Raw genomic sequence first — 24,172 nt, forward strand, 5'->3', positions numbered from 1 at the left:
GAGGCTATGTGTGTGTGTGTATGGGCGAGCCTCAGACTCATGCAAATATATAAGGCAAGTACAAACTTAAAACTCTGTATGAAGAGCAATAGAAATTTGGTGGTGAATGTTTGGAGGTTATATTGCTGCAGGTGGAAACATGACAGTGTTGGACTCCATTGACTATATGGGGAGTGGGTAAGGGCAGGTTACAGTTTTGAGGCAAGATGAGATGTAGCTATCTCCTACTGAAGATGAGCTCTCAGGCTAGGCAGGTGGCTCTGATGTAGACCGTAAAATTGAAACGTTCTTAAGTAGAAAATGGACAGCAATTGGAGTTCAGCGATATAGAGAATGTGGGTCCCACAGCCGACCTTAACTTTAAAAGCCAAGGCAGACCTGATATAACATTCCATAAGAATTTTTGACAAAAGTAACAGATCTTTAATATATCCTAATTAGATTCTTGTCTAGGATTTTCCTTGTTGTTTGGAAAGCACTTAGATTTTGTGTATCAATGACTTTAACTGTATATTTACTTGAACTATTTCGCTGTATAGATATGTAAGAACCTCTTGTTCAGTCAGAAGATTCACCCACCACTAGTGCAGAAATGCTCCAGGGGAGCTACTAAACTCTGATAGGCCATTTTCCATTTATGGACGAGATAAATAAATTTTTGTGAGTAACATGCAGATCTTACACACAACAGGAGTTGATGAATTAAATGTCTGCAACAAAAAGACTTCTGATGCAGGTTTTTACAGAAGTGAACTAGAACCTGCCTTCTAGATCAGATCCTTTGTCTCCATCTGGTGTTGCTCACTGAGTTAATCCTTTATGGAATTTTTAAAGCCTGCATGGGAACCTGCAGAAGCTTTTAATTTGTAAGATTTTTCTCCCGAACAATTTTATAAAGAGGCTGAAGTTGGGGGGCGGGGGGACTGGTGTAGTTTTTTGTGGGGGCAGGTGAGGTGGGAATTGAGACCCATAACTAGAAAACAGCATGCTTAGATTTTCCCAATAAATTCTCCATTGGTGTAAGCCTAAGCATGCAAAATTTTCAAGCTGAAAGCAGTTCTTTTGTGAAGGGTGGAGTCAAGTGAGTCTCAATATTGGTTCGAATTAATATTTACAACCCGGCCTATGGAGTTCCTATGACAGCTTCATAATCATTGCACTTGATCTACTGTAATTTTAAGGAAGCAGCAAAGAGTCCTGTGGCACCTTATAGACTAACAGACGTTTTGCAGCATGAGCTTTCGTGGGTGAATACCCACTTCTTAGGATATCACAGTGAGGATTTTGCACATAAACAAGCTACCCAAATCATTTTTTCTGAGCTCTGCCCTGGAGACTTGAAAGTTCCTTTAGCCTTGTGCCAACTTTCTCTAGATTTCTCCTTTTGTGTGGGGCGTTTCCCACCACCACACCACCCATACCACTTGCTGGTAAAGGGGCGGCCTCCTTTTGAAGCCACTGGCCTCAGCTTCTGTCTTGTACTGACTTGGTAATAGTTTTCAATAAGATGCGGCTGCTTACTCCTTACATTCTCATTGCATTGCACAAAAATACTGTACCTCAGACAAACTAATTTATAATGTGAGCCAATTTTCAACTCCAAACAGCTGCTTTAGAATAGTAGTTTATAATACTGTGCCTTCAAGCCTTGCAAACTCATTTTGAAAATCTATCTGCCCAGGCACAAAATCTTTTCACCCTGTCTCTCCCAATTAATCATAACAAAAGTCTCATTTTTTGTTGGTCAAAAACCTCAGACCTAACAAGGGAGTGGGGGACGGGGTGGGGACGGATGACAGAACTATGAAAAGCTGCTTTAACTAGACTAGTATCAGGATACCAACAAATTTCTTTGATATGTAAGTTGTTTCTCTGCATAATGTTTAGGGCTTACTACTTTAAGTTGACTTAACAAAAGTATCTATAAAATGTAAATTAGAGGACTGTTGCCCTGTAGCAAAATGAATATGAATCTCTCTCTAGTCAAGCTCTTTGAATGTTGGAAGTTCTGTGACTCTCTTGCAGCAGTCCAAGAAGACCTCGCTTGTTTGTTAAAGGGTGCAATTGTCAACAGTGCCTACATGACTTAGGAGCCTTGGGCACTTAGATGTTTCTTTGACTTAGGCACCTCAATCACTTATGTGCTTTTGAAAATTTGACTATAAACCCTTTTATTACCTTGTTATAATGTTAAAGTAACATTCAAGTGTTTGGTGATATTGTTCCTGTTTCAGGCGCACTGTTAAATTACTGTACAATAGGCCGTTGAGAGTGCTAGATATATTTAACTTTAATGGTCAGAATAAGAACTAGAATGTGAAGTTGTGATTCAAACCTAGTTCCGTATCTCTTAGTAAAAAGAGCAACCGGACTGATCAAGCTTGATTTTCCTCCATGGCCATACCGGAAGCAATTTCAATAATGTGGAGACTTACGAAGCTTAAATATGGTCAGTAACTAGACATGTTTCTGGACTACCTCAGGCTAGAGCTGGGATAGGGCTTGTCTACATGAGAAACTTTGTAAGTTGTAACAGTAGAATTGTACCTTAATAGTTATACCAGTATAACTCACTGTGTGCCTCCAAAGGAGCATGAGGGCATTTGTAAGTGTCGTCTTCATGGTGAGTTGTCAGTATAATTTATAGTGATTTTAAACTCACATATGCCAGTACACCTTTACTAGGTAGCTCTTATTTGTCCTCAGGCAGGATAGCTGGTTAACTGAGGTTTTTTGCCTCTGAGTCCTCATGTGACACTTCTCCCTCCACTTCCCAGGCTCTGATCTGTCCTCAGCACACGTACTTCACATTGTCTATCTCCTGGGGGGAGTTAGTCAAAATCCAAGATGGCTTGCATGAAAAAAACCTAAAAAAAAAAGAGGTAAAAGAACCATTCCCTGTAGTTCTCCAATGATGCCAAAATGGTGATGAGCTTTTTGTCAGACCATTTTCTCCACAACCAGGTCCCCTTTTCTATCTCCTTTATCTCCTTGAAGTGGTAAATGCTAGTGGCAAGTCATGCCCTTTTCCCTAAAGAAATAAATTCACAAGTGCCTTCAATTTTTATTGTGGATTAAGACTTTCTCAGGGCCACAGTTCTACTAGTCAGGCTGGGCTCACATGGAGCACTCATCATCATCTCCATAAAGAATGGTACATACCTGTTCGTCTGAAGTCACAGCTTTCCTCCAAAACGAACTTGGCTTTGGCTCCACTTCAAAAAGGTAAATAAGGTTGAAGTTAAAAGTATGGGTTGGGGGTGGCAGGTAAAAGTGGGAACTGAAAAATTCCAATTAGTAGAGTTCATCTGTTTTTTTTCTTCTTTTTAAGAAAAAAGTAGTTTGGCGTTACCTGACTCCTAATGCTTTCCATTTCACATATGCGCACATTGAGGCTCTTTAGAAGTGACTGTATGGTCATGTCTCACTCAGAGGTGGCTCCTCTATTTTAGAAGGGTTTATGGCTTTGCATCTGTTGTCCAAAAGGTAATTGTCTGTTGGTTCCACTGTTCCAGATCTCACGGCAGACCCAAGTCACAACAGCCTCTCCTGTTAGCTCTGAAACAGCCTCTGGCGAGGTGGCAGAGAATATGGAATAGTAACCACTGCTGTTAGTTCACCCTGTGCCCCTCAGAGGAGTTTATTTGTTAGCTTATTAGCAAGAGGTTGAGATTTACAGGGATGTCATGACACTTTATCCTGTTATGCATTTTTTCTACATTATATGGATTAGACTGTGGATTAAAGGGGTTTTAATATGAAAGCTTGGTCTCATTATCATTCCCTTCAAAGAGTGTATACTCTACCTCACTGAAATTACTCTTCCAAAGAAGGAAAAGAATGAAGAAGGCCTTCCCTCTCCAGAAAAATATTCAAAAGAGAACTAACCCAGTTTGAGGCTTTTTAGATACTATCATCATTCCCAGAGAGGTACAAAGCATAGCTATTCCAAACCCTAGTTCTTAAACTGGGCTTTTGTCCCTTAAATGGGCTTTCCATTAATATGTTATAGAAAAAGGCTTTAATCCTTTTGTTTTAGGGCTCTGAAAGGACCTTATGATCAAAAGATGGACACTCATGAGCTGAAACTTTTTTAAAGCTTTACTATTGTATATGCAGCCTGTGCTTTCAGGCCTGTGGTAAGTGGGGGGGGGGGTTGATTTAAGAGCCTTTGGATTACATTGTTTGCATCTGCTAAGAATCATTATTTTAAGAGAGCACAAAGGATCAGCATGTTTTTCTTGCACTTCCTTTGATCCTTCAAGTACTGATGCCTGTCCTGCTAGCATAGACTCATACATCATGATTCAGACTTGATTAAAGTCTGGCCTCAGAGGTGTAAACACAAATTATGTTTGGAGGGGGCCGGGGCACCAGAGTTGCTACTGTCTTTCCTGATCAGGTTTAAAAACCTGTAAATAAAACAATTCTCTGTTCTAAAAGTGGAACAGTTCCTTTCAACATGCCTCAGCACAGGACTTCTGTTTGCTATAGTGACCACCCATCCTGTGTCCTACATGCCCATAGGGAGGGTGCCTGAAAATTGAGATGGTTTGTAACCCTGGTCATCACTATGCCACTCTACAGCTCTACAAGGCACCAGCTGTATGTAGGATTGACTGCTTTTAAAACAACTGTAAAGTAAAATATAGTCAGTCACTCAGGCTGGAATTAATCAATTATATCAATACAGTTACTAATGCAAAGCAAATGTGCCGTTAAGTGGTATGATATTAATGATCTGACATTCTAGCTCTCCATTTCCAAAAGCAATGAGCTTTGAATTTACACTTTTGAATGAGTTCCTTTGCTATTGAAAGATTATCAGTATGATCCACTTTGTACCTATAAAGCAGACAGATAATTCAGGCCCTTCTTTTTCAGCGAAGGTAAGTGCACTAGACAAGGAACAAGTAGGAAAGCAGGATGGATGTTTTCTAGAAATAACAGGTTCTGCTCCATTGTACAGTCATCTTCTCAGATTCCAATGGCAGATTCAGGTGAAGTGCCTTCTGCACCGTATGTGGCATTACTTGTCCCATGTTACTGTTTGATATGTGATGGGAAAAGCATTTTTAAATTAAACTTTGTTCGCATTTATTAGCATACGGGGAAGATGGAAAGACTGTAAATTTCATCCCCTACTTCAGCCTGAGATTGGGCCCTTTAAATGAGAATAGGCTTTGACAAACATGGGGAGACCAAAAGTAAGGTCCAACATCGTGAGGACACCTACCTGTTACAGCCAGACCCAGGGACTCTAAAGCTGAAGGCCTGGATAGTGTATAAGGCAAACTAGAATTGCTCATTTTTTCCCCCAAAATAGTATAACGACCTGCACTATGCTAAAGAGTTTCCTGTCTAATCTAAGACAGTAAATTCTAAAGAAAAGTGATGATCTCTGGGTATTCTAAAGTTACAAGTCTGCTGTAACATCAAGAGATGCATGATGGTACTTCAGTCCATTTCCATAATTACACTCCTATATTGTTTCAGAGACATAAACTATAACAAACTTGTGCGTCTCCTTTAGAATCTTAATTTAATTTTTTGGGGGAAAAGTTGACATAATCCACGTTTTGAACCTCTAACTTGTGCTTTCTTACACTACTAATCTGGAGCTAGTTATTATAGATTACAAGTTTAGTTATTCTAAGACTGTCCCACTGGAAAAGATGATGTGGCACTATTTCTAAAACCAAGTTGTTAATCACACCCAGATTTATACTATCCCAATCTGACTTCTGAAAAATGACTCCTCAGGCATTCTCAGGATTGTTAGTGATCACATGTAAGTCAGATCCATGGGGGCGAACAAAGTTGAGGAAGTCTGACTTCTTTAGGCATTTTTTTATACAAACTCTTATGGCTCTGTGTCCCCTAAAGGATATTACTGTTCACTATATAAGAGCTTGCATCCAACGTGCTTGTAGTACAGAAGGAATTCCATCTCAACTTTCATTCAAAGATCATTCCATAGGATCACAGCTTCTTGAGCAGAACACTAATTTACTTCATTTGTGGAGATTGACCCCATGAAAAGCTCCCTCCATGGAATCTCTAACTACAGGTAGATGTTGTGAATCAGTCAGTGCAGTGCTTAGCTGCAGGGCTTCTTCAGTGTTGTTGTTCTTGGGAGACAATTGGTAATTACAGCGTTTATTCAGGGATTTGTTCAGCATGACATCGGAGCTCTGCTGCCTGGACCCAAGTTAGTACAGAAATGGAAATTGAATGCTTATCTATAAACTGGATCCTCTATACATTGATCTGTCTGGAAGCCCCAGCCTCTTGTGGAGCTCTCTGCCATAAGATAACAATGAGGCCACGAACTTACTTGGAGTCAAAAAAAGAACTGGACATTTAGCCACATAAATAGCAAGGACTTCTTTTACCTGTTTTATATGTTTGGAAGTGAGAAACCCAGTTGCATCAGGGCATAAAGTAGCCTCTCACTGAGGGGAGTAAGAAGAAAATTCCTTGGTGGGAGGGAGATGTGTGTTATTCCATACTTGTCAACTTGGACTGAAGTTGCCTCTTCCACTGAAGCATCTAGTACTGGCTTGTGCTAAAGAGTAGATGGATCACTAGTCTGCTCCACCATGGTAATTCCTATGTTCTGAATGGGTGGCTTGGAGGTTGCTGGGGGAGGAGCCAAGGAAGGCAGTATTAAGCAGCAGGGGAAGGGAAGAGGAGGAGAATCCTCACATTGAGCTGAGCAGGCTGCTGCTCCATCTTGACTGGAGAAGATGCTGCTTGTAAGAGGAGCCAGGAAGGGGGGGGGGGGGGAAGAACTGACTGATGTATTTGTGTGGGACTAGTTAATGGATCTGGGGAAATTGTGTAGCAGGGCACCCATTTAGTATGGTATACAAGTGTTAGGAAAATGGTACATACACTTCATCTGTTTTCCAAGCCTTGGAAGGTAGGTCTGTATAGCATGCCAGTGTGTGTGGTGTAGCAGCGCAGCAGGGAGTTTGTGAAGACGTGTGTGCCCAAAGGAATGAGGGACATACTAGGCTTGTAAGGGGAGAGAGAAAGAATTAAAGGAACAAACCAGGAAAAGAATGATTGAGGAAAATCTTATTAAACATAGTAAAATTAATTGCGGACAGACAGAAAAATGAGTGGGAGAGGAGAAACATCAAGACTCTGGGCAAATGGGAAAGTAAAGGAAGTTAAAGAACAGAAAAGGAAGGGGAAGTACCAAAGCAAGGGAGACTGGGTGCATTTTATTTAATACAAAGTTGAATGGGAATACATTACATAAATTCTCTCCTAACCCCCCTCAGATGGGTGGTATTGGATGGGCTAAAGTTTTTTCAAAATGTTCACATAAACCATGCATGCCTTTATTATGTTTCTGGTAAAGTGACAGGAAAATGACTTTTCTGGGAAGTTTAAAATATATTGCTTGGGCCTACTGAGCCTGCCAGTTGGGCTTCTGAGGGAGACCTGGATGGGCCAGTTGAGTGATTTCAGCTCGTTAGCCATTGGAAGGGGGACTGATTTGAGTGAAGAATGCATGTGGAGTAGGAGCTGGCATGGATATACATTGAGGAGCAGGTGTAGTATCTGAAAATACATAACACCTTTTTTTTAAATTGACTAGATTTCCCACTGACTGTCCCGTTTAAGTAATTGTTGATTGGAAGACAACAATCTGCCATAATTATCATGGGAGTGTTTGTTTTTAAAGTACTAAAAGGTGCTAGTCTAAGCATAATCATTTATGAGAAAGTAACTTATTTGGATCAATGATTTTTTTCAGCAGCGTCTCTTGGTGTACACTGTACTATAGCCGCTCCCAGTGAATTTTCAGGGACAGAGTAGGCAAACTGTCTTTGCTGACTTTTAGGGAGGCTGGGGTCAATCCACAGCCATGTGTGGAGAACTGTTAACCGCTTTAGACAAACACTTAGAAAGTCTCACATCTGTTTCTAATAAAGTCTATCAATGTAACCATGGAAGATGCACTGTACAAAACAATTTCAACACCAGATCTCTTTCTAGTACTCAGAAGCAAAGCATGATAACATCCAGCTTTTGCAATACTGCTGAGAAACAGAAAAACAGTTCATTTTGATAGCAGGGCCTCGGTTTGCAAGTTCAGTAACTTTTGTCAGCTGCTCCAATGTCCTTTTCACTAATGCTGTTGAGTGGGATGATTACATGTCATCAATTCCTTTATGCTACTTCCATCTTGTGTTCACCCAGCTTAATGTGTAACAGCTACTTGCATTGAAGGCTTCCTTCTTCAGAAACATCTGTGGTTTCAATAAGTCTTTGTAAGTGTGAAAAAGCCTGAAATCCTTTAGTTCTAATTCTTTGAGAAGACTGTACCAGTATCGGACCACCGTGCTGTCATTGCCACTGACCTCAAAACCAGGCCAATGAATGTGGACTTCAAAGACCAATTGTCCTATCTGTTCAACAATGTCTTCCAGAATCAGGTTTTCCAAAATTTTCCACTCCGCACTTTCCATATCTGCCTTGAGGACATCAATCTGAAACAAAAAACTAATTACTTTATGAAAAAGACAGACTTTGCAATTGCTTTTGATAACCATCTGAAGTGCCAGGCTTTTCAATTTCATTCAATTTTACTTAATTACTCTTGAGTATGGCTGTTTTTATTTAGCAATCCCAGCACCTCCTGGGGATAATTGAACCAGTTTTTGAAGTTTCATAATTGCTTGTTCATAACTTCTCCTCCCCAACCCCCTGTTTTAAATGCTTTGTAGTCTGAGGCTTCTAATGAGGGTACTAATGTGGTCATTAAACCTCTATATTTTTATTATTCCTTTACAAATCCTGTGAGTGTCTCAAAGTTAGAGGGGTGAGGAACACCCATTGATATGCAAAGATACTCAGATCATTCTTTTCTTTAATCTTGGCTGAAGGAAGTGCTATTTGTCCATTAATTTCTTTAGTATTACAAAATCCAGTGAGCCCCTGTAACAAGTTATGTATGTTTGTACAGCAATAACACTGGGGGCCCCAATCAATACTATTATGTTAGGACACACACACACAGTCTCTCTCTCTTCCCCCCTCCCACTCCAAAGACCTTCCAATCTAAGTATATGAGGACAAAACAACTGCATACAACAGACAAGGGCAGCAGAGGGTAACAGAGACATTGTTATTGGTCTTATTCCCGAGGGCATTCTGTGCCAAACAATTCTGCACACAATATTTAAAAATTCTGCAAATTTTATTTATCGAATAAATGTGTAGGCTTCAGCATGGCATTGCGGAGCACAGGCCACTGCCAGGGCCGGCCCACAACATTTTGGCACCTGAGGCGGGGAGCTCAAATGACGCCTCCATGCCCCCTCGCTTGGGCCAGAACTTTGAAAGGTCTCAATTCTGCCACCTTCCTGTTCTACTCCTCTGCTACCTACCCCAATAAAGGAGAACTAACAACTTAAAATGCCTTGTTAAAAAAATTATTGAACAACACTTACATTTGCTGTTCAGTCGTTTGAAAGTTAACTTTTCTTGTCTGCATAGTAAACACTGGCATTTTTATCTGTTTGAATAATCAAAGTGGTGCTTTCCATGCCTTCTTGGTTGCAAATATTTGACCTGCTTCCTGAAGGTCTACGGTCTGGGCCAGCTCATGCTCTATTGAGATGGTTGCAAGGCTGACCAGCTTCTCCTGTGTCACTGTGGAGTGTAGATTTGTTTTTATTAACTTCAGCTTGGAGAAGCTGCATTCTCCACTGGCAACTGTTACAGGAAGTGTTAGAAATATGCGCAGAGCAACAAAAGCATTTGGAAAGAGGGTGGTCATCTTATTTGTGCACATATATTCCAGAACAGCCTTTGGAGTTGATCCTGCTGAAATGTATCTTAAAAGGGCTTTCAGTTTGTCACCTAAATCACTTGCATCAATATTGCGCATGTCATCATGTGTCAACACTGTCTCTAGTGCCCTGCATTGCTGGTGTAGGTGAGGAATTTTGGAATATCATACAACATCCCAAATATACTGCTATGTTCCCTGAGCCACATGAAATGTTCTTCAACTGACTGTATTGCACAATCTAGCACCTGGTTAAAGAATTTAACTTTGAATTGTTGTTTGGGTCTCTTATGGGATCATCCCATGCCTCATAATCAAAATGTCTTCTTCGGTGACTCTTGTATTCTTGAATGGGTGGGAAAATAGCTTCAGTGTGAAGTTCCTCTACCAACTTCTGTGCACTCTTCAGAATGTTTTGAAATCCTTCATCTGACCAGTAAAACTGTAGGTACAACTTTGCTTTGTCCAGTTGTTCCATTGCTCCAGATATATCAAGATCAACACCTTGGAGTCTCTTGCTTACAAGATTTATTTCAAACAGTATGTCATGCCACTACACTAAGCTACACAGAAATTTGAAGTTGTTTCTGGTGATTCCATTTCCCTCTGCCACTGTTCTCCCACAAACAGTTCCTGTCATAGCATTATCCTCCATAATGGCAACTATGGCATCATCTATCTTCCCAATTTGGTGTGTTAGGCTTATCACCACCACTCAACTTTCCCACCCTGTGGCACTCAGTGATTTCAGTGTAAGAGAGGATGTTCCCAGATGTTGTTTCAAAATTTGCCATTGCTGAGTTGATGCAGAGAAAAATACATAGATGCTTTGAATTACATTAAAAAATTCAGAAGCCTCACTAGAAGCTGATGCTGCCTCACTGACCACCAAGTTCAGTGAATGAGAACTGCATAAGACAAAAAAAGCTCGAGGGTTTAACTCTCGGATCGATGTCTGCACTCCTCTGTTCTTTCCTCTCATGTTGGCACCATTATTGTAGCCCTGAACTCTCATGTCAGCTACCGCAATTCCCGTATCTTCCAGCTTTTTAAGAAGCACATTTGTTATACCAGCTCCTGTAGTATCATAGAATATCAGGGTTAGAAGGGACCTCAGGAGGTCATCTAGTCCAACCCCATGCTCGAAGCAGGACCAATTCCCAACTAAATCATCAATGTCAATAAATTCTAGAAAATGCTCTGACAGTCACCATTGCAGGGACATTTTCACTAGATTCTGTTACAAAATGCATCATTAAAGTCATTTGTTCCATATGGCTGATGTCAGGTGTGCAGTACAGATTAACAGAGTAATATCTTGCATCCGATGAAGTGGGCTGTAGGCCACGAAAGCTTATGCTCAAATAAATTTGTTAATCTCTAAGGTGCCACAAGTACTCCTGTTCTTAGAGTAATATCTTGCTGACTTCAGATCTGCCACAATCTTCTGTTTGACTTTTGTTGCCAGTAACTCTTTGATCTCATTTGGAATTGTTTTTCCAAGATAGTGGTGTATGTACATTTTGTGGGTGGTGACTCTTCTTAGATGCTCCTGGAGTACAGCATCAAACTCAGCCATCAGCTCCACAATTTTAAGGAAGTTTCCATTGTTTGGCACATACAGCTGATCTGAAGTGCCACGCAGTGCTAGGTTTTGGGTAGCAAGCATTCTCACAATGGCAATGAGCCTTTTCAGAACATTTTGCCAGTAAAGAGACTCTGATGCAACCTTCTCTTGTTGCTGATCATCTATGGTGGCCTTTAACCTTAGTCTCATCTCAAGCTCTTTCCACCTATGGAATGCTCTCTGGTAATTTGCTGCCTTCTCATGGCATGCCAGATTTCTAGCCAGATTTTTCGAGTCCTTTTTTTCCTGTAGAACCCAATGTGGCTTGAACATTAGACTGGAAGAGTTTGCAACAAAAACAGTATGCAGCATTCTGGGTTTTTAATACATAAGCCATGGCCTCGTCACTTTGTCACCATTGGGGATTTCATGCCAGTAATGTGTTGGATGGAAACTTCTATTTTTATTCTCTTTGGGGAACATGAAGTTTTTCACTTACTGTGGCCCATGCAGTACAGGGAAGTCCCTCAGGCTACTGCTCAAGTGGGTCCACAGTGCTGGATCAACTAGACTTAAGGAACTAAACTCAGCAGCAGCTGTTTCTTCCACCTCCACCACACTTTTCTCTGATCTGCACTTTTCTTCAGGAATGTGCATGGTTATATCCATTTGAGATGGAGATATGGATGCTGCCGTAGCTGCCAGGTCACCTGCACTCTGACTAATTGGAAGATCAGGCATCTCCTCAACACTCACATCCTCACTGGGGCCAGAAGGCTCACCGTGAGCATTTGTCTATGTATTTCGGGAGAGCTTCTTCCTGCTTAGATGGAAAAGCTTCCTTTGCTTGCTTTCTTTTTCTGAATGCTGCCCCAGAGGGGCGTTTTCTTCTTTCACTCATGACTGCTCTTCTGTGCCAGTTATAGTGGCTCTCAATACTCAATTGAAGGGGACAAATAATCAGGCTGGTAGCAGGGCCTGAGTGAGGGAAGATATCAGCGTCTTAAGGGCCTAACTGGTTCCTACTACTTCAGTTGACTGCCTGTTCTCCTCAAGTGGGTTCAGGGAAGCAGCAGAAAACAGAAAGCTCCCTGAGAAGCTAGTGTTAATCAGTCCAGGCTCCTGGGGGTGCTAGAGAGGTACATAAGTCTCTTCCTCTCTCTCTCTGCAGTTCCTGCTGCTTTCTGTTATTCCCGCTCACCTTTTCTCCTGCCTGCCTGTTATGTCTCTTGTGCCCTCCTTCCTCCAGCACAGCACTCCACCATCTCTGTGCATCTAGAGCAGAGAGAATACATATGCACCAGCAGCAGACACAATTTTCTACACTGTGGGACCTAGTGGTGCCCCCCCACAGCCTGGCACCTGAGGTGGCTGCCTCAGTTTGCCTCATGGTAAGGTCAACTCTGGCCACTGCCTGCACAGAGGTGGGAGATCACTCTGCAGCTCCACACACCCCTTGCCCCAGGACACAGACTCAGTGGTGAGGCTGCACCAAACCCTGAGACAGTGCAAGGACCAGGCCTGCCCCAGAAACACCCTACAGCTCTGCCCCTCTGTGCCAGATGCACCAGGTGTGGGCAGGCAAGCTCAGCCCGGCAGGCTCCAAGTGTGGAGGAGCTTAGGGTACGTCCACACTACACGCTGGATTGGCGGGTAGCGATTGATCTATCAGGGTTCAATTTATCGCATCTCGTCTAGATGCAATAAATCAATCCCCGAATGCTCTGCCGTCGACTCTGGAACTCCACCAGGACAAGAGGCGGAAGCGGAGTTGACGGGGGAGCTGTGGACATCCTTCCCGTGCTGTGAGGACGGAAGGTAAGTCAATCTAAGATGTGTCGACTTCAGCTACGTTATTTTCATAGCTGAAGTTGCGTATCTTAGATCAATTCCCCCCCCCCCAGTGTAGACCAGGTCTTAGTGTGGGAGGATCCAGGTGTGCATTGAGAGGGTTCTGTGGGGCGCAAGCTGAGTGCAGGGAGGATCTAGATGCACAGCGGTTTGTTGGCGGCGGTTCTGACTGCAACGGTAATGGGACTCTGCAGGGGGATCCAGGTGAAGGTGGTTGGAGCTCAGTGGTGTGAGGGTTGGGTGTGAATAAAGCTCATTGGGGGCTCTGGATGTTTTAGTGGGGGGGGTCCAGATGCTAGGGGAGTGGGGCTCAGCGGGGTGGGGATAAGTGGGGCGGGGCTCCAAGTGCAGCTGGTTGGGTCTGGGTGGAGTGGGAATCCAGACAAGTTGTCGGGGTAGTCCAGGTGCAAGGGCCTGGCAGGTGAGTGGGAGTGAGGGTTGGCAGGAAGGTCTGGGTATGAAGGGGTCTGGATGCACAGGGATTGGGCAGATGCCGGAGCAGCTCCCTGTACAGTGATCCCTTCCCCTGCAGCTGAGGAGCGATGAGCGCAGGGAGGAGGGGAGTTTGCAGAGCTTCCTGCAGCCTGGGGAGAAACCTGGGGGTGAGTCTGACCCGGCTCTGGATGCTGTGCAGGGGAAGAGGAAGTCCCATCCTCCCCAACCCAGACAAGACAAGAAGCTGAGCCCGGCACAGGATAGGAGCCAACAGCTAGGTCTTCCTCAGTCTCGCCCTCTGCCCCACAGTGATTTACCTCTCTGCCGGCTGCCCTGGGCACCCAAAACATACTGCTGAGGATGGTCACATGACCGCTTTTGTGGCTTCCCTGTCAGAAAGTCATTTTTCTGGGGGGAAGCAAAGAAATCTGCAGGGGACACGAATTCTACGCATGTGCAGTGGTGCAGAATTCCCCCAGGAGTATGGTGGTTTTATGGGACTGTTCCCCAAACCTAAAAATGATCATGGCTAGTCTATGCAGTGTTGTTCTAGCTGTGTTGGTCCTAGGATATTAGAAAGACAAGGTTGTTGAGGTAATAGCTTTTATTGGGCCAACTGCTGTTGGCGAGAGTCGAGCTTGCACGGTAACCTGTTGTTCAGAATGCCTTCCCAACCCCCACATTGCAACACACATACTGGCTTTTGCCGGGGATTATGGGATTCACATATTTAGTATTCAATTAGCTATACTCTTACTGGCAGAAAGAGCTTTCCTTCTCTAGCATAACTGAAGTCTGCTCAAGAGAGGCCCTAGCAGGGAGTCTGCAGGTCAGGAGTGAGCCACGCTGGCAAAATGGTTGTGAGGGAGCTCTTACAGCTGGTGCTGTGCCTTGGCTGAAGGAAGTGTTGTTTGTCCCTAGTTTTCGTAAGCATTAAATTCACTCACACATGCTAGGAGACAGAAGGGTGGCAGCCTCTTGGTGAAGCTCACTCCTTCCCCATCTTTCAGTCAGCAAATAAATTCCTAGTGACTTTCTAAAATCTGGAGAGCAGTGCCAGGGTTGTAAATAACTTCAGTGGCCTTCAGTGTCTAAAGGAGAATGTGAGTGTGTGCAAACCGAGGGAAAGGAAATATTGCTTTACATGCCGGACTTTTGATTGCTGCCTCTCCTCACCTTATCGCTTACCAAAGACTGTCAGACAATGAGCTCTGCTGAATGAGGCCAAAAATATACAGCTTGACAAAAAGACACTGGAACAGGAAGTATCAAGAGGCTCCCAAATTATTTCAGGTACAATACCTTGGTGTTGCTGCCTTAAATACTGGATTTTTCAACTGCCTTTTCGTATATATTCTACTTATTAATGGAGACAATTGAGTTAAGCAAGTTAATACACTTGCAATTTGCAAATTCAATATTCATCAGAATCATTACTATTAATGATAGGAATGAAAGTAAAATCACACAGTGTAGAAGTTGATGACTACAATAATCCACTAGTGTTGTGTTGCTACTGTTACTTGTTCCATTATGGCAGGAATTTTGTCTTCATCCTAAAGACTGTTCCCATATTCCTGAATGTGCAATATGTTTACAGATTACAGTTTGAACATTGCTGGACCAAACCCTTGAGAGACCTATCAACACCACAGTAAAACATCTCTTTGGTGCATGATAAAGTAGATATGGTCTCTGAAGATTATGTTGTCTAGATTCTTATTGAAATGTTAATTACTAGTGTATTTTTACTGTAGGCTTCCTAGCATCACTGAAAGCATCTAAATTGCTTTTCAGGAGTAACTTTAAAGCTATTTTTTCAGTTTGGGCAAAGGAGAATTTGAGTGGGGTTTTTTATCATTTTTGTTGGAAGTTAAATGTCTTCACTGAAACAAACAGCTATGGATTTGTCTTTCCAAAAAAAAAAGTCTTGGCTAAGGAAGAAAAACATGCTCCTCACAAACGTCCATTTTTTTCTTTCCTTTCTTTTGCCAACTCAGTTGCTGTGATATTTGGATGATTTTCTTTAAAGTATTAACTTTCTTAACATAAATAATAGTGTGTCCAGAGCTGTTAAACTAGAGCATCAGTTAAACTAGGAATTAACTTCCAGCAGAAAACTCATAACGGCTTTTAATGTGCAGCAGAGGAGGCTGTGTCTTAGCTGCTAAGTTTATTTTGTAAATCTGCACAGGAAGGTATTTCTGGGTAGTATATCTCCCTTCCATTGAAATCTTTTATAAAACCCCAGGCATACTTTGTATGTTCAAATAACGCCAAGCACATGGGTGGATTCCTAGCCCTATTGCAGATGCTGTCCATCAGAGTTTTGCCATTGGCTGCAATAGGGGCAGGATTTCACCCATGAGGACTTGAAACAAAAAGCGCCCATGCAATTAAGCATGACACTTTACTTCTTTCTTCTTACCTGTTATGTATCCCATACAATTGGTTGGTTTAGTTTTTAGACTAGGTGTTTCAGTCAATTTTAAAATTAGTGATGCCAGCACCCCAGTGCTAATAAGCAACCTTACAATAATAAGGCAGTAAGTGCATGTGATGGATAAAAATAGTTTAGCAGGGAAACATATTTGTTTCAAGCCTTCAAGGGGTTGTTATAAACAAGGAATTAAGTTATGGAAAATATTTTCTAGTATCGTTTTCAGACTGTCCTTTCACCTCCTGTTTTTGCCTGGATATTGCAGCTCATGAGGCATGACAGTGCTACTGTAATGCTTGCTATAGGGGAAAATAAGATGAGTGAAATGTAGTGTTTCATCTGCGTATGTATTTTCCTGTTTGTGGGCTTAATGTCAGTCAGATAATATTGTCTCAATTTTTGTGATTTAACTTTTATGTAAATTTCTGTTATGCAAACATACACACACATACATACAAAGGGTTATGACAGAACAAGAGTGTACAGACTCGTGTATGCAATGCACACAATCTGACCATTTGAGGAGTGCTTAGTATGCAGCTCTTTGGCTATGGTAGATGGAATCCTGTTTTGACATGTGTTTTGCTGTGATCCACTCAGAACTCACAAGCCATGCCCAGTTGGTCCGAGTACTTGGAGGGGAGATCTCCAAGGAACATTGAAGTGCTGTAGGAAGCAGTGTTTGTGATTCATTTGGTGGTGCTATTCCCTTTCAATCAGTTCTGAACTAAAGTCCCAGAGTGCTATTGGTGGCATGCCTTCTAGTGGATGAGGCTTAAAACCAGGACCTTGACCACTTGTTGCTATTAAGATCCCATAATCCTTTTTGTAAGTGTAGGACTCCACCACAGCACTGAACTTAAATTGGGTAACAGTGCTAAATTTGTGCTGGGTCTTGCCAGGGCTGAGTCCCAGCACCTCTTTCATTACAAAGTAAGCACTGCCCCCACTCCCCTCCCTCTGAAAGGGGCTAGGCTTGTTTTGAAAGGCAGTGCTGCTTTTTTCTACCTACCTGGGAGTAGGAGCAGGGGGGAGACTGGGCCTAGGACAGGGAGTTCAGACAGGCATGACTAGAACTTGCTGGGAAAGCAAACTAGAGACAGTTGAATGCTACTCTGAAGAACTAGATTCTACCCCTGTCTCTGCCACAGAATTTCCTATATGAAGTTAGGCAGGATACTTACACCAAACTTTCCACAGGTGGTCATTAATTGTATAATCCTCATTTTCAAGGTGCTTGACTTGAGGCACTGGGGTCTGACTTGCAGCTGAAACTATGGGGAGTGGGAACTGTGCTTTGAACATATGAAGTGGTATATAATGTTACTTATAAAAATAATCAGGTCCTAGGTGTATCAAATTCAGCACCCAAAATCAGTGGATACTTTTGACCTTAATCTCTGTATCTGTTTCCAATTTGCAAAATTGGGATATAATACTCCTTCACCTCACAGCAGTGTTATGAAAATAAATTAATAAAATGTTTGTGAAGCACTCAGATACTTTAGTGCTAAGCACCATAGAAAAGTCCAAGAAGAAACTAATAAATATGTCTCCAGAGCAGAGCTGGAATAGTGTACAGTAAATAAAGCTTACAGCCACACACTGAACAATGAGGAGAAAATAAAATATAGAATAGCTGCTCATTAAGTCAGTATTGTCCATCCTGTGCTCTGAACGAGGCAGAGAGTCATGTGGAAAAAATAGTATGCAATCATGTAATTAAAGACTATATCATAATGCATAAGCACAAGGGTGCCAAATTAAGGGTGCACAGGTATCCTCAACTCTGGCACTTCCTAACTTTCAGTGCTTGAGTTTGCTACCTTTAATGTAGCTTTTTGTCTATCATAGTTTATATATCAGTTTACTTGTGAAGCATTTTAGACTCCATTGTGTCGACAAGCACTATAAATATAAACTATTTCCTTAACTCATTATGACATTTAAGTTGAAAAGTAGTTAAGGGATGAACACAGTAGTTCCTCTTTATAAATTCAAATGGCTGCTGCTTTTCCAAAATATATAAAAAATTGCATCTTGCTGTATTTTTGTAACTAATTTACAGTCTAAACAAGTATGCTCATTACAGGACTACGTTGCACTGCTTTAGACACCACTGACTTTATCTTCATGGGACTGCTGTAATTTTAAAAAATGGAGACGTTATCTATTTAGAAAACTTTTCAGAAAAATTGCTGCAAGGCTTCATTCTCTCATTTCCCCACTATTCTTGCCCCATAGTGATATAGTTTGAGGTCACTCTGTCATAATATATTTACAGCTATTTTCTAAAAAAAATTAATAGCCCTGTAGCTGCACTGGCTGAACAGCAGGCAGCCTGCACATTCTGTTCTGCTTTCATAAAACTGACTTGAAATGTGGCTATTAACTCATTTTACCCAGCAGAAAAGTTGGTTGCCAAGCCACAATAATGACTTCTATTAAAAACACACTGGAAGGATCAGAAAAGAAATATGATGCTAGCAGGGATGTGATATATACCCAAGCCAGAATTTCTTAGTTTAACATTCAGTGCTTTTCATTGCTCAGAAACATATACGTATATCTGTTCATTTACCACCTGCTCATGAGCAGCTCTGATTGCCCTACTTGCTGTTATGTACCAAGGACTAAATACATGAAGGTATTTAGATACTGTACCACTGAGCAATGCAATACCTAACCCTTAGCCATCCTGTCACCAAGTTTGGCATCCAGGCTTTTAATACAATGCATGGTGAGAGTTAGGCAGCTGAGAAAGGGATTCTCAGAAGCCAGTAAATTGAGCAGGGAGCTGCTTAATCTAGCCAGGAGTGAAATACAGAGGAAAGAGGCCACATACCCACTCCTGCAGTTTGGCACCTAAGCAGTCAGATGTGTGCTCTGGCAGACTAAATCTAGATGAGAAATCTCACCAAAAAACAAGCAAGCATGACCCCAGAATACCCAATAGTCTGGGGATTAGGGCATTCACAAGGAGCGGGGAGCCACAAATTCAAATGCCTGCTCTGCCTGATTTGGAGCAAGGATTCCCAGGTGGGAGGCCGAGCTTGGTAGATCCTTGGTCTAATTTTCTTTTGAAATTGTGTGAGCATGTGAGACAGAGAGAAGTTTGAATAAAAGTACACAGATTACTAATGGAAATAAGACTCTCTATGGACCATCTCCTAGGATTAAAGCTATATTTTGAAAAACCTACTGGAAAACCCACCTTCTGACCGATTTCTTCTCTGAGGAGCCGGATGTCTATATACAATGATTCCAGCATGGTGCCACCTAGCAGAGAATTTCTGATTTTGAGATTTGAGTCCTTTGAGGGGTTAACCCACAAAATAAGATCTGCAAATGTTAGTATTTGTCCTGATGCCTGCTGTTAGAGCTCTGTTCATATGCCTCAGCTCTATGTGGGAAATCTAGCCCTCCATGCTATGGGAGATAATTTTGATCTGTATAACTGATAGCTTCTGTGACTTTGTGGCTGGATGGACTGTAGAGGCTTAGATCTCTGTTTTCAAGCTATTTCCTTTCCGTATTGAATTATACAGACAATGCCAAAGCTGCCACATATTGACTTGCTGAAGAAAAACACTGACACTGGAAAAAATTAAAGACTGAAGAGACTTTATTCAAGTGCTGGATTACAAAAAAGCCACTTGAAAACAAAGTATGGGGAGCTGCAGAGGAAAGATTTTTAACTCCATCTCAGATTCGTAATGACATCAAAGAGCTGCCCCTGTTCTTCACTAAGCACACTATTTCATGCACAGAAGCCCCTGCTTAATGGTGGAAGTACAGCACATTCATGCTGTCAGGCCTTGGCTATGTCATTCTTTGGAGTTTTCCTCCATACAATGTTGCTTTTGAGAGGGCGCTTTAGCTGCACTGAAGTTGTGATCTCTGACAAGATACTGTGTGGTCCCTGAAACCGCTAAGAGGCTTCCTTTTTTAAGTGAAACCTGCCACAGTTGATTCAAGTATTAAAAATTGATGCTTAGAAATTAAATAACAGGAAGTAAATAATAGCCTTGAACAAAATGGTCTCAGGGTTAGATTGTAAGCTTCTGGGGGGCACAGAGTGCATCTCCTCTGTGCTCTAAAGCAGTTTTTCTCAATGTCCAGTCCATGGACCAGTGCCAGTCCCTGGCCTGGAGTCTTGGGGCCAGGACACAGCAGGAAATTCTGTGGCTGGTGTGGGAGGCTGCAAAGGGACAGTGAGCAATCCCCCTGTCAGCCAGGTGAGCCAGGCTTGAATTTGGATCTTTACTCCTGCTTGCTACATTTTAGCAGCTTTGACACAGTGGTACTTGGAGGATCTGTGCCTGCCCTCCAAAGCCATGATTAACAAATTATAATTTTCATATCAAAAGCATGATGAGACAAGCTCTATTCTCTGTTGTCTGTCTTTTGTTACCCCTCCCTTAGTTTACGATGCCCTCAGTAGATAAGAATTTAGACAGTGCTATATGAATGAAATCCACATTTTGGCAGCAACTTTCTTGGGAATAAGCTGGCATGTGTCTTTTAATTTTTTTTTCTTTCTTTCTTCTATGGCTTGCTGTCCTCTTTTCTGCAGTCTTTCAGTATGTTTCCCTCTTTCCTCTTCCTTCTATTCATCCCCTTTCAACTTGATTTCTGCCCTCTTCACAAACAGCCTATTGTGTAGTTCCCTTTTATTTCCTTGCCCTGTGCCCTTGTCTCTCTCCTACCCAGGGTTGTAACTGATGGCAGATAGAACAGTGGAACATCCTTGGAGCAAAGTGCAGATGAAGCAGTGCAGGACCCGGTCCTGATATCTCTTCAATCCAAGGAGAATGGATGTCATCTCTGAACAGTGAGAAGAGGAAGAGCATCAACTGTGCTGTTTCATGCATGCTACTGGTTACCCTGACCAGGATGGCGAGGGTGCAGGGCTTGGGAGAAAAGATAAAGTGCCCCTATTCTGGCCTGTGTTTCTTACTCAATGTGGATCAAAACTAAAGTTCCTTTTTGTCTCCCAGATGATGGCACTGTATAGATAGCTTCATAGCCAAATAATTCATCCTTGGTTCATGAAGTAACAGGATAAACATGTTCTATATCCAGGTACGTATATGGCCTCCATGCTCTAGAATGTGATCATCCTACTCCAACCACTTTTAGTCTAGATTCATCCACTAGACATTGCTGAGACATGGTTCTGTGGTAACTGCGTGGTGCAAGCCAATATTGTTTTCTTGTTGTTGACGGTCTGTGGTCGTTTTTGAGGTACTGACTGGGTGTTGGTTTTTTACTGCACACATTGAAAGTGCAGCAAAGTGGAGACAAAAAACTTACTTAACTGTCCCTGCTACTCAACCATCAATAATGGGAGTAACAGCTTGTCCAATGCATTAATGTCCCCCGTAGGGACTAGCCTTACAGAAAAGGCTACAGAATAGGAGAGGAAGGATCCATTAATAACATCAATTATAACTAAGCATTTACGATCCCTATGAATACTATATCTAGTTATGTCACTTAAGGAAAATTAACATGGGAAAACTATGGTAGCATAAAACCTCTCTCGCTCGCACACATGCATGCACGCACAATGGACGGGTCATGCATAAGGCTGTGATGGTACTTCGCTAATTTCTCCAAAAGTTTTCCCTTAGGCTAAAATTTCTCCTGCATGATCTTAATCTGACAGTAATTTCTTTCTCAAGCTTTCATAGAAGGGAAAAAAAAACCCTATTCAGTCATCCAAGTTTAACTGAATGGGAAGGGTGGGCAAAAGGAGGTATTCTTTAAGCTGGTAAGAAACTTTTCAGACATCACTTTGAATTACCAGAAGACAAAATAATCTTCTTAACCTCCCAGCTGCTGTTGGCTAATCATACTGCTGCAGGGGCCAGACCAGAGTTTCTCCATCCAAAGCTGGGCAGGAGGCTGTCACCCTTTCAGTCAAATGTAGGCCTCACTACCATCATCCATGCCTTTTTTACCTCACAATTAGAATCCTGCAAAGTGTTCTGCATGGGACTATACCAGAGGTGGGCAAACTACGGCCCGTGGGCCACATCCAGCCCATGAGACCCTCCTGCTCGGGCCCCTGAGCTCCTGGCCTGGGAGGCTAGCCCCCGGCACCTCCCTTGCAGCCTCAGCTCACTGCAGTGCCAGCGCAATGCTATGGGCAGCAGGGCTGCGAGTTCCTGGGGCAGCACAGCTGCAGAGCCATGGCCTGTCCCGGTGATCTGGGCAGTGCGGCTGTAGCGCTGCCATCCACCAGTGCTCCAGGCAGCTCGGTAAGGGGACAGGGAGTGTGGGGGGGGGGGTGGATAGAGAGCAGGGGCATTCAGGGGGGTGGTCAGGGGGCAGGAGTGTGGATGGGGGTGGGGCGGTCAGAGGGTGGGAAACGGGGGTTGAATGGCGGCTGTCAGGGGCAGAAGTCCCCAGGGGGCAGTCAGGAAGGAGGGGGGGTGGATGGGGTGGCAGGGGGGCAGTCAGGGGACAGGGAGAAGGGATGGTTGGATGGGGCAGGAGTCCCAGGAGGCAGTCAGGAATGAGAGGAGGGGTTGAATGGGGCAGCGGGGGGCAGTCAGGGATGGAAGTTCCAGGGGCAGTCAGGGGGCGGGGGGGTTGGATGGGGCAGGAGTCTGGGGGGGACTGTCAGGGGACGAGAAGCAGTGGGGGTTGGATAGGGGGCGGGGGCCATGCCTGGCTGTTTGGGGGAGGCACAGCCTCCCCTCACCGGCCCCTCCATACAATTTCCGAAATCCAATGCAGGCCAAAAAGTTTGCGCACCCCTAGACTACACCTTAAATCAGCTTGAAAACTGCAGGTGGTGCAGAAAATGGCAGCTCGCTTGCTAAGCAGTGTGTATTTCTCTGTGAGCATAAAGTACCTGTGCTCTGGAATCTGTATTGGCTGCTAGGGTGTGACCACTTCTCCCCATGTGCCACACTACTACAGTTGGGCTCAATAGAGGAGCTCCTGCTGGAGAAGCTTTACGTACTGTCATCTTGTTCTGTGTTTCTCTAGCATCTAGGACACTCTGCTCCTGGTCCATGACAGGCTCCTATGTGCTATGGTACAAATCATTCTACATGCTGCCACAGTGTTCTCCAGGAGATACCCCTGACTTTGAAATTCTCTTTCTTTTGGTCCAAAGTAGCCCAAATGTGGTGGTGTTTAGTGGATGTTGCAAAGCTGGTCTATCTGGGCAGGCATTTGGAAAAGGTTGAGAAGCAGAAGGTGTCTATTTATGTGGCGAGTGAAAATGATTTTGTGGGAGCTGAGGTGGGGAATTACAGATTTATTGGCTTTATTTGTGCAGAGAGAGGCTGTGGGTTTGCTACTGCTGGCAGTGACTTGTACATTACATCCATTCTCAAGGGCCCAAGGAATAACATTTTGTGTTCAACATGGTGTAATAAAAAATACATAAAATGGCTTTGACTTAAAATTTTGAACACGATGTGTTGGGTCAAGACAGCTTCCGCAAAGCAGGGCTGAGACACAAAGATAAAACAAAGCCCCTGGGGTGTAATAAATCAGTCCGGTTAAATTGCATTAGTGTCTTTACAGGAAATGACTTGGTTAAAATTACTGGGGTGTTTCCTGCTCACCCAAAAATCTGCCCAAATCCTGCTAAACTGAATACGACCAATCCCATTGGCTTCTAAAGCTAAGCTCATTTGACTCAGTGTTCTCTTTTTTGCTTGGCATCTTGGCATCTAATGTATCACATCTCCTGCTCTGAGCACCTTCCTGTTCACCATTGCTGATTCTATTAAACTCACATGAAATCCTGTTCTCATTTTAGCCTCTTTCTTGCATGGAAAGCATGGTAATTAAAGCTTTTGGCCCTCGTCACTGCTTTGGAGACTATTCTGAACTAATGGACCATTCATTTATAACTAAATTAGAGTAATTCCTAAAATTAAGCTACCCCAGAGGAAGCAAGGTGTGCAAATGTTGGATTGGCTCATTTGATGTTTTACATAATATTCAACCAGTGACTTTTTTTTTTACTTGCAGCCAGTTTCATTAACCAATACTAGCAAACCTCTGCTCTGAAACAGAAGACACCATTTGTACTCTGTTG

General features: G+C 42.9%; 1 protein-coding gene across 1 annotated transcript in view; it reads right to left on the bottom strand.

Moving 5' to 3' along the window:
* Positions 1–7,219: 7,219 nt before the first annotated feature.
* Positions 7,220–24,172, bottom strand: part of METTL24 (methyltransferase like 24) — a 93,746-nt gene continuing 76,793 nt past the window's right edge. Inside the window, exon 5 of the mRNA XM_045011788.1 lies at positions 7,220–8,507. Coding sequence (XP_044867723.1) covers positions 8,193–8,507 — 315 coding nt within the window. The 3' untranslated portion in view covers positions 7,220–8,192. The remainder of the gene's footprint in view (positions 8,508–24,172) is intronic.

The sequence above is a fragment of the Mauremys mutica genome, chromosome 3 (genome assembly GCF_020497125.1).
Source record: "Mauremys mutica isolate MM-2020 ecotype Southern chromosome 3, ASM2049712v1, whole genome shotgun sequence".
Taxonomy (NCBI): Eukaryota; Metazoa; Chordata; order Testudines; family Geoemydidae; genus Mauremys; species Mauremys mutica.